We start from the raw sequence: 10926 nt of genomic DNA on the forward strand, positions 1-10926 counted from the left end.
GGGTACGTGTTTGAGAATTATACCACGGAGTCAGGTACTTCTGATTAGAGACCTTAGTTTTCACTGGAGCTACAGTATCCAGAGTCGTACGTAGTGAGGAGGTGAAATTATTAACAAGATAATCGACCTCTGTTGGGGTAGCGTTCAGATAGCTGCTCTGCTCTGTGTTGGTACAGGGCATTGAAGATGATAACAGTGGGTGGATTATATTCTTAAACTTAGTTACAGCGCTTTCAGAAAGACATCTACTTTGATAAAATCTACTCTCCACCGCTGTGTAATCAATTATTGTAAATGTAAATGTTATCAGGAAATGATCAGACAGGAGAGGGTTTTCAGGAAACACTGTTAAATGTTCAGTTTCTATGCCATATGTTAAAACAAGATCTAGAGTGTGATTAAAGTGGTGGGTGGGTTCTTTTACATTTTGAGAGAAGCCAATTGAGTCTAATAACAGACTAAATGCCATGTTGAGGCTGTCATTTTTAGCATCTACATGGATGTTAAAATCACCCACAATAATTATTTTATTTGAGCTCAGAACTAAATTAGATATAAAGTCTGAGAAATCAGACAGAAACTCTGTGTAAGGCCCAGGTGGACGATAGATGATAACAAGTAAGACTGGTTTCTGAGTTTCACAGCTGGGGTGGACAATGTTAAGCATCAGGCTTTCAAATGAATTAAAAGTCTGTCTTGGTCTTTCATTAATTAATAGGCTGGTGTGAAAAATTGCTGCCACACCGCCCCCTCGGCCTGTGCTTTGAGGTTTCTGGTAGTTAGAATGACTCGGGGGTGTTGATTCATTTAAACTAACATAATCATCCTGCTGCAACCAGGTTTCTGTAAGGCAGAGTAAATCAATTTGTTGATCAATTATTAAGTCATGTACTAACAGAGACTTGGAGGAGGGAGACCTAATATTTAATAATCCACATTTCACTGTTTTACTCTTTGGTTCAGATGTGGATACTGTATTGTTCTTTCTTTTTGATTGTTTATGTTTAAGTTGTTTGTTGCTGGTTTTTAGTTTGTTTTTTGTCTTTTTGGAAGCTGACACAGTCTCTATGGAGATGGGTTTTTGGGGGGGTAGCAGGAGGAGAGAAGCTGCAGAGAGGCGTGTAAGACTGCAACTCTGCTTCCTGGTCCCAACTCTGGATAGTCATATTTTGGGGGGTTTAATAAATTTGTCCATATTTCTAGAAATGAGAGCTGCTCCATCCAAAGTGGGATGGATGCCGTCTCTCCTAACAAGACCAGGTTTCCTCCAGAAGGTTTGCCAATTATCTATGAAGCCCACATCGTTTCTGGGACACCAACATCGTGTAGAAGTTGTCCCTGGGACATCATGTAAATGTTGTCCCTGGGACATCGTGTAGAAGTTGTCCCTGGGACATCGTGTAAATGTTGTCCCTGGGACATCGTGTAGAAGTTGTCCCTGGGACATCGTGTAAATGTTGTCCCTGGGACATCGTGTAGAAGTTGTCCCTGGGACATCGTGTAAATGTTGTCCCTGGGACATCGTGTAGAAGTTGTCCCTGGGACATCGTGTAGAAGTTGTCCCAGGGACATCGTGTAAATGTTGTCCCTGGGACATCATGTTAAAGTTGCCAGAGACATACCATATGAAAGTTTAGCCTCTTTTAGCCCCTGTTTGTTTTATATTATATATATATTGTTTTAATATTATATTTAATATTTACATTGTATTGCAAAAAAACCCCAAAACAAGTTAAAATGAATTAATGAATATTGACTAATTAAACCTTTGTTATTTTTCCACCAGAAATGGACGATATAATTAGAAGAAGTGTTCTGAATGACGAAAAAAAAAGAACTGGAGAAGATACACAACTTTGTGTGCATGTGTCACAATGCCAGGAGGACCCATTCAGTGTTGTGTTAGAAAAATTGAACTCATTAACCCTTCATGGACATTATAAATGTGGCCTCAGGTAAAGACAGGAAAAGAGACTATTACAAATTCAACTGCATCAGAGCTGGAAAAAAACAGTCGAAACAGCTACAGAGCAGTGGGCTGTAAGGCCTATGTTTCATTTAAAGTACTCAAATGTTGGAAAGACCACACAGTCATCGTGCAGCGTACATATGATAAGCATGATGGGCATGATCCTTCGGACCCAAAAGACGCACATTTCAACAATATTTCCAGTGATTTGAGGAGGAAGATTGAGGAACTGCTTTCCCTTGGAACTAAGCCAGCCATCATACTAACCGAATGTCATAAATGGGCCAAAGAACATGGACACAGAGATCTTCACAACAGAGAGCATTTTGTCACACCACGTGACATTGACAGTGTTAGAACCTGCATGATGAGGAAGAAGCACTTTAACAGTGGAGACAGTCAAAGTGTACATACCTTACTTAATGGAAAACATCAAGAACATGTTCTCTTCTATCAACCATACACATCTGACCAAGAACTAATGATTATTTTGCAGACACCTGCAATGAAATCAAACATGGAGAACAATGCAAAACAGTTAGTATTTGTTGACACCACGCACTGTGTTAACCAGTATTCATTTCCCTTATTCACACTTGTTGTAAGAGATGATCATGGGCATGGAGTCCCTGTGGCCTATGCTATTGTCAGCAACGAAAGTCAGAAAAGCCTGGAAACTGTTCTTGGAATAGTTTGTGAGCATTTCCCACCTTCCCCGAGGTAAATAATACATTGACAGCTATTAATTTTGAAATAATTCCTTTTCAAAAAAGTTATAACATGCCAGAATCTAATGCTATAGCTGCAGCATGGGCTGCAAAAAACTTTCCTTTCCAGTTGTTAAAGTTATTCCTATAGGCTGTATGCAGTATTTTATATATCTACTTGTGAGTTGAAATGTTTAATTTGGCATTGAAGTGGTGCTTTGAGATAGCAAAAACATTTTCATACTGTTTAAACTCATTTAGTGTTTTCTTTTTTTCTGTAGAGCATTTATGGTTGACAAAGACTTTGCGGAAATAAATGCTTTGCAGAAGGTTTTTCCAGAGTCAGCTATCCTTCTATGCTGGTACCATGTCTTGCAGGTAAACCACATTGTTTTCTTTTCACATTGTCTAAGATGCACCTGAAACACATTTTTACAACAGGGTCCTGTTGTTATGATTTACCTCATTGTGATATTCACCTACTCAGGTTAATGAATATAAAGGGATAAAATGTTGAGGGACTATGTCCATCCATTTAAGACCACAGTGCACTCATCTTCTGGTGGCTGCTTCTCAAAGCTCCTTTTGACATTTAAAAATATGTTTGCCTGGTTGATTTCTGTAATGCACAGGTCCTCTTGTCCAGTGAGTGACAAAGTTATTTTTGGACGTCAGCTTTCTTTTATGCTTTTTGCACAGCTGCTCCTCTGTCTCTCTCTCCAGATTAACTTTTTTTCTCTTACATTCACAGGCTGTTAATCGATGGCTTTCAAAATCAGAGTCCGGGGTCCATGGGCTTTCTAACACCCAAAAGAGCAATGAAATCATTTCTTTCTTTTGTAAGCTGAAAGCTTGCACATCTGTAAGTGTAATTTGTCTATTTCACATTTTGATTTCTTGATTACACTAAGAGCATAATAACGTTCAGTTGCTAAAAAAAGTTACAGAGAGATACAAAATAGATTTTTGAAATGATTTCTAAAACTGGCTTCTTATCCTGCTTATCAAAACAAGTACTTAAGCTGTGCAGACCATCATTGTGTCACCCACTGTGCAGTAGAACTTGTGAGTGGGATTCTTTCACAGACAGATGCTGAAACCAAATATGCTTATAGGTTTAGTGTTCCTTCTTAGCCATTGTAAGGGAAGAAATAATTGCTTCTTAATACAAAAACACGACATATTATTAATAACTTAAAATTCTTAATGTTATTCAATAAAAGGAAAAGGGCTTCAATACATAATATTAAAGATTTCAATAGGTCTGTTAAATGGATTGAAATATATTCTGTTGCCATCAATTCTCTTAGGAGGACGACTTTAAAGCCACATCAGTAGAGTTTTGCCAGACATTTAAGCAATACCCTTTGGTGTGCCAGTATTTTCAGAAGCACTGGGAAGGCATTGGCCACATGTGGTGTGACTACGGCCGTCGCTTCAGTCACACTCGTTCTGAAACAAACAATGTGATTGAAAGGTATGATTTATTATTTTGACCTCATTCAATTTTATTGCTGAAAAAAAGATATTATGCATTAATCCAAGAGGCTAAACTGAGTAGGTTCTTCATGTCATTGCCAGAACAGCTTTTAGGCAAATCCTTTAAATTCTAGCAGTGTTTTTTATGTTATCACAACAAAAACCAGAGTAGGTGGATTTGCCCAAACCAGCTAAACCGGCACAGAGCATTCCTTTATAAAAGACGTGTGCAATAGGTATTCCAATTTTTTTAAAAATAATACAGTCTTGATTTAAACTTTAAATTCCTTCAATTACAGTTACTAATCATTTCAAATAACTTTTTTTCAGATTTTTCCACCGCCTGAAATACCAGTTTTTATCTGGCTATAAGAAAGACGTCTGGATGATCTGATTGAAGTGCTCCTAGGGAAGGCCGACGACTACTTCTCAGTCATAAAAAGCCTGCAAGATGTGGGCCGCATGAAAAACAGGTTTGCTGACACCTTGTCTCAAGTTTCAGACTCTGCTTCAAGACTGATGGAAAGTGGTTGGGCTCTTAAAATTACAGTCAAGAACAGCCATGGAGTTAATGCATATCAAGTCCCATCTGAGTCAAGAGAAGACATAGTGTATGATGTCTGCCCTGTTGAGTCCTACTGCAACTGTACATATGGCTTACGAGGATTCTTTGCAAGCATCTGGTGTTACTTGCAAAATTAGCAGAGGTTGACAATGACATCTATCCAAACATGGAAACAGACATTTCTACCTTGGCAAAAATTGCAGTGAAAGAAAGGCATTACTTTGTACACTGTGAGGACTTGAAAGTGATAAAAATGCCAAGTTTGTTTGGAAATCTGTGTTTTTTTGCATCGGTTGAAACACTTCAGTGCAATTGTTGTTCGTTCTCTCACTATAACACATGTGCTTGCCTGAAGGTGGCTTGTAGCCATTTTAAACAAATGAAAAACTCTCTGAAAAGTCCTCTATCAACTTTGAATGACACTCCTGTTGAAAGCACAGACAAAAAATGCACAGAAGATGCGGTTGGAAAACTAAATGCTGTTTTAGACACAGTTAAACAGTGGGCATTCATTCCAGAGGGCATTACTGCAATGATAGATGAACTGCATACAAATGTCTTAAAAACAAAACAAGAAGTAGGCAAAAGTATATGTCAGTACAAAATAAAGACGACAGATAATGCATGCAAAATTAGGCCATTGCATTCTAGCAAGAAACGTTCGGCCAGCATCGACATTCCAACAGTCTGTGAAAATGAATGTGAACAGTCGATAACCACTGAAAGAGAGACATCCTCTGGAGAAAATGAAAACCTTTTGGAATACAAAACAAAAAAGAGAAGAGTTAAAGCTAAGTATATGCACAAGTAGACTTTTGTGTAGACATTTCAAAGGGACTGCATCCATTACTTCTGTTTATTGAAACCTAAAGCTGAATAGCTGTCTTAACTTTCTGCCAAGGAACAGATGAAAAGAAATTGTTTGCTCTCTCAAGCAGTTGTTATTTATGTGTGTTATTCATTACTTTGGCTTGGTTGCTGTTTCTGATACAAATTCATCTGTGCCCATTGTAATGTTTTCATATGTTACTATTTTTATATTGCTATGTATTATAAATAAAGGATTACTTATTACTATTAAAGGTCTGCATTTGTAATTGTTGGTATTATTTATAAAATATGCGCTCTTAAGTTTTTTGCTCCATAAAACAGTACCTGTCACTTTTTGGACATAGAGTATCAGCTGTTGAGGACCCCTGGCTCATACAAAATAGAAGTAAAAGGTTTCAACATCCAGCCTTTTTATGATTAAATACAAAGTGTAATAACAGAGTTATCGGGGTGTGATTTTGTTAATAGTTAGTCTTAAGTGTAAGTTTAATAGTAATGATGAGTAAGAAAATATAGCCGGAGTAATGGAATGAGACTAATACCTGACCTCACACTGAAATTTGGTATGAAGTGGCATGTTTGTGCTAATGCTGACATTGGGGCTCAGAGTTCCTCTGTGTGTATATATTTGTGAACGTTAACTTGGCTAATGTCCAAGGGTTTGACTGCTTTCCTGTTGGATTGTATCACACAGAACGGGGATAAGAGCACCAGTGGCCGTGCACACCCTCATCTCTCTCCTTCACCCGATCATTAGTGTTGGAAACCGGCATTAGCTCAGAGTAGATTAGAGTTCAGTATAGTGCAAGTGATTTGATTTTATGATTATTTGATTCTGTTTTTTCTGTGTTCAAGCTCAATTACTTTAATAAAATATGTTGAATTCAAAATTTATAAACTGTGGACATTACTCTTTTAAACCTTTCTGAAACAAGACAGGTAAAAACCAGTGTATAAAAGTTTACATAGGTATAAATAGCTCTAACACTTTACTCCAGCCTCCTAGGACCTGGCGTCCACATATCTGGACATCACATTTTGGGTTATTTAGACCAAAATACAAAAATCTTGATCAACAAGTGCCTGATATACAGTTACGAGGACATTATACTGCAACTGTTCTATCGAAATTTCAAATGAATGTCCTCATATGTGGCTCTCATTTTTCTCAGAAACAAAAATTAGGTAAAAATTTTTTTTTAAAAATCTGGTAATTCTTTGTTTTTACATTCATCGGGTCCCAATCGGCCCAAATATCAAAGAGAAATTAAAAATGCATGCCATGGAAGATTTTGGGTCTTAGGGGGTTAAAATGACCAGATCCCTGGGGCCTGTTTTCCAGGACACTAAATTAAACCCAGTCAATTACCAGTTGCACAGAATAAAAACCTACGAGGTCCACTAATGGTCCAAAAGTCCAAATCTTTAATAGAAAAGACAGGCAGAACTCAAACAAACAATAATCCAAACGAGGAGCATATATACACACTGGAAAGTAAATAATTATAAGTTATTAAATCAGACTAATTAAATACAGTAAAACTAATAAGGGAAGATGAAAATGACAACAGTGTAAACATACCAAAACTCACAAAATAAAACAGGAAAGCTACTACAAACCGAGTGTGACACAATTACATTCATATTGAAACATATGTGATAATTTTCTTTCTTTGTAGCATTTTTAAGATGTGTGTTAGAACAGTCATTATGCTGTTTGGATTAGGAACCAAACATTTTTGCCAAATAGTTAACTTAATACAAACTTAAAACAACAGTGAACAATTTTCAAGATTCTGATTTACAGAACAAACAAAAGGTTTCATTATTTAAGAGACAAGATCCAGTTTTTCACACAGGAACGAAATGACAGAATCCAGTGCAGCAGGGCCAAAGGTGTGTGTCAGCAAACTCAAGGTTGAGGAATCAGTCAGTTCCTGTTTAAGGTTGTGTTGGATTTTGCGAAGAGTCTGTCTGTTATTAGAAAGTAAGATTAACAATATTACACCAATAAACCAAATACGGGGAAATGACAAATAATACCAAAAAAGATACGACTTTCATATTATTCTACTAACTTACTTTGTCATATCAGCACTTGAATGGTCGATGCCTTTACAGACCATGTCTCTTGTGACATCGCAGGCCAATCTTCTGGCAAACCCGAGGGCTAGCTCCCCAGCCTCCTCTTCACTCAGAACACTAAACGCTGTTACTTTAGTTTTGGCCTTCTTAGGCCTGTCAAGAATCACTGCGGGCAGTTTGGCTTTACGGCCCTAAAAAAGAAAAAGTGCAAATACCAAAAGAGCAGAGAGACACACACACACACAAACAAAGTTAAATGCTTTTGTTTACATGGTGTAATTGTGTATATGTTGCAGCAAATGCACAACTTCCAGCCACATTGTCACTTCATTGATACGAGTAACCCGGATTTATTTCAGGTGACATCAAAATCACGAAATGTATACCTACCCCAATCAAACCTCTGAAAACATGAACTGACATGTTCTCTGCTTGGATTCTGCGCTTGATCTCGTCTTCTGTCATTGTGTAGGTTTTCTTTTTTGAGCTTGGTACAGATAAGCGACCATGCACTCTGTAAACTGTACTAGTTCCTTCTGAATCAGTTTGAAATTCTGTATCTGCATCGATCCTGTCAACATCATCATCAGCAGCATTATCTGTACTCAGACTTGTGCCGTATACTTCTGTTTCTTTTTCTTTGTCTTCAGTCTGTGTACCTTCATCTCTTTCAGTCTGTGTACCTTCATCTCTTTCAGTCTGTGTACCTTCATCTCTTTCAGTCTGTGTACCTCCATCTCTTTCAGTCTGTGTACCTCCATCTCTTTCAGTCTGTGTACCTCCATCTCTTTCAGTCTGTGTACCTTCATCTCTTTCAGTCTGTGTACCTTCATCTCTTTCAGTCTGTGTACCTTCATCTCTTTCAGTCTGTGTACCTCCATCTCTTTCACTCTGTGTACCTTCATCTCTTTCAGTTTGTGTACCTCCATCTCTTTCAGTCTGTGTACCTCCATCTCTTTCACTCTGTGTACCTTCATCTCTTTCAGTCTGTGTACCTCCATCTCTTTCAGTCTGTGTACCTCCATCTCTTTCAGTCTGTGTACCTTCATCTCTTTCAGTCTGTGTACCTCCATCTCTTTCAGTCTGTGTACCTTCATCTCTTTCAGTCTGTGTACCTCCATCTCTTTCAGTCTGTGTACCTTCATCTCTTTCAGTCTGTGTACCTTCATCTCTTTCAGTCTGTGTACCTTCATCTCTTTCAGTCTGTGTACCTCCATCTCTTTCAGTCTGTGTACCTTCATCTCTTTCAGTCTGTGTACCTCCATCTCTTTCAGTCTGTGTACCTTCATCTCTTTCAGTCTGTGTACCTTCATCTCTGTCACTCTGTGTACCTTCATCTCTTTGTACCTTCATCTCTTTCACTCTGTGTACCTTCATCTCTTTCACTCTGTGTACCTTCATCTCTTTCAGTCTGTGTACCTCCATCTCTTTCAGTCTGTGTACCTTCATCTCTTTCACTCTGTGTACCTCCATCTCTTTCAGTCTGTGTACCTTCATCTCTTTCAGTCTGTGTACCTCCATCTCTTTCAGTCTGTGTACCTTCATCTCTTTCAGTCTGTGTACCTCCATCTCTTTCAGTCTGTGTACCTTCATCTCTTTCAGTCTGTGTACCTCCATCTCTTTCAGTCTGTGTACCTTCATCTCTTTCAGTCTGTGTACCTCCATCTCTTTCACTCTGTGTACCTTCATTTCTTTCAGTCTGTGTACCTCCATCTCTTTCAGTCTGTGTACCTTCATCTCTTTCAGTCTGTGTACCTTCATCTCTTTCAGTCTGTGTACCTCCATCTCTTTCACTCTGTGTACCTTCATTTCTTTCAGTCTGTGTACCTCCATCTCTTTCAGTCTGTGTACCTTCATCTCTTTCACTCTGTGTACCTCCATCTCTTTCAGTCTGTGTACCTTCATCTCTTTCAGTCTGTGTACCTTCATCTCTTTCAGTCTGTGTACCTTCATCTCTTTCAGTCTGTGTACCTTCATCTCTTTCACTCTGTGTACCTTCATCTCTTTCACTCTGTGTACCTCCATCTCTTTCAGTCTGTGTACCTTCATCTCTTTCAGTCTGTGTACCTCCATCTCTTTCACTCTGTGTACCTTCATCTCTTTCAGTCTGTGTACCTCCATCTCTTTCACTCTGTGTACCTTCATCTCTTTCACTCTGTGTACCTCCATCTCTTTCAGTCTGTGTACCTTCATCTCTTTCAGTCTGTGTACCTTCATCTCTTTCAGTCTGTGTACCTTCATCTCTTTCAGTCTGTGTACCTTCATCTCTTTCACTCTGTGTACCTTCATCTCTTTCACTCTGTGTACCTTCATCTCTTTCAGTCTGTGTACCTCCATCTCTTTCAGTCTGTGTACCTTCATCTCTTTCAGTCTGTGTACCTTCATCTCTTTCACTCTGTGTACCTTCATCTCTTTCACTCTGTGTACCTTCATCTCTTTCAGTCTGTGTACCTCCATCTCTTTCAGTCTGTGTACCTTCATCTCTTTCAGTCTGTGTACCTTCATCTCTTTCAGTCTGTGTACCTTCATCTCTTTCACTCTGTGTACCTTCATCTCTTTCACTCTGTGTACCTTCATCTCTTTCAGTCTGTGTACCTCCATCTCTTTCAGTCTGTGTACCTTCATCTCTTTCAGTCTGTGTACCTTCATCTCTTTCAGTCTGTGTACCTTCATCTCTTTCAGTCTGTGTACCTTCATCTCTTTCACTCTGTGTACCTTCATCTCTTTCACTCTGTGTACCTTCATCTCTTTCAGTTTGTGTACCTCCATCTCTTTCAGTCTGTGTACCTCCATCTCTTTCACTCTGTGTACCTTCATCTCTTTCAGTCTGTGTACCTCCATCTCTTTCAGTCTGTGTACCTCCATCTCTTTCAGTCTGTGTACCTTCATCTCTTTCAGTCTGTGTACCTCCATCTCTTTCAGTCTGTGTACCTTCATCTCTTTCAGTCTGTGTACCTCCATCTCTTTCAGTCTGTGTACCTTCATCTCTTTCAGTCTGTGTACCTTCATCTCTTTCAGTCTGTGTACCTTCATCTCTTTCAGTCTGTGTACCTCCATCTCTTTCAGTCTGTGTACCTTCATCTCTTTCAGTCTGTGTACCTCCATCTCTTTCAGTCTGTGTACCTTCATCTCTTTCAGTCTGTGTACCTTCATCTCTGTCACTCTGTGTACCTTCATCTCTTTGTACCTTCATCTCTTTCACTCTGTGTACCTTCATCTCTTTCACTCTGTGTACCTTCATCTCTTTCAGTCTGTGTACCTCCATCTCTTTCAGTCTGTGTACCTTCATC

The 10926-nt window shown here is 38.8% G+C and overlaps 1 protein-coding gene across 1 annotated transcript; it reads left to right on the forward strand.

The window, feature by feature from the left end:
* The first annotated feature begins 1499 nt into the window (after positions 1 to 1499).
* LOC146377053 (uncharacterized) lies at positions 1500 to 6343 on the forward strand. The gene is made up of 5 exons (XM_084942587.1): positions 1500 to 2689; positions 2958 to 3054; positions 3428 to 3538; positions 3987 to 4153; positions 4486 to 6343. The coding sequence occupies exons 1-5, from the start codon at positions 1944 to 1946 to the stop codon at positions 4547 to 4549; spliced, it is 1185 nt and encodes a 394-aa protein (XP_084798713.1). The 5' UTR covers positions 1500 to 1943; the 3' UTR covers positions 4550 to 6343.
* The last annotated feature ends 4583 nt before the right edge of the window (positions 6344 to 10926 follow it).

This window comes from Perissodus microlepis, chromosome 11 (assembly GCF_051167445.1).
Source record: "Perissodus microlepis isolate ML-2025 ecotype Zambia chromosome 11, ASM5116744v1, whole genome shotgun sequence".
In the NCBI taxonomy this organism is placed as follows: domain Eukaryota; kingdom Metazoa; phylum Chordata; class Actinopteri; order Cichliformes; family Cichlidae; genus Perissodus; species Perissodus microlepis.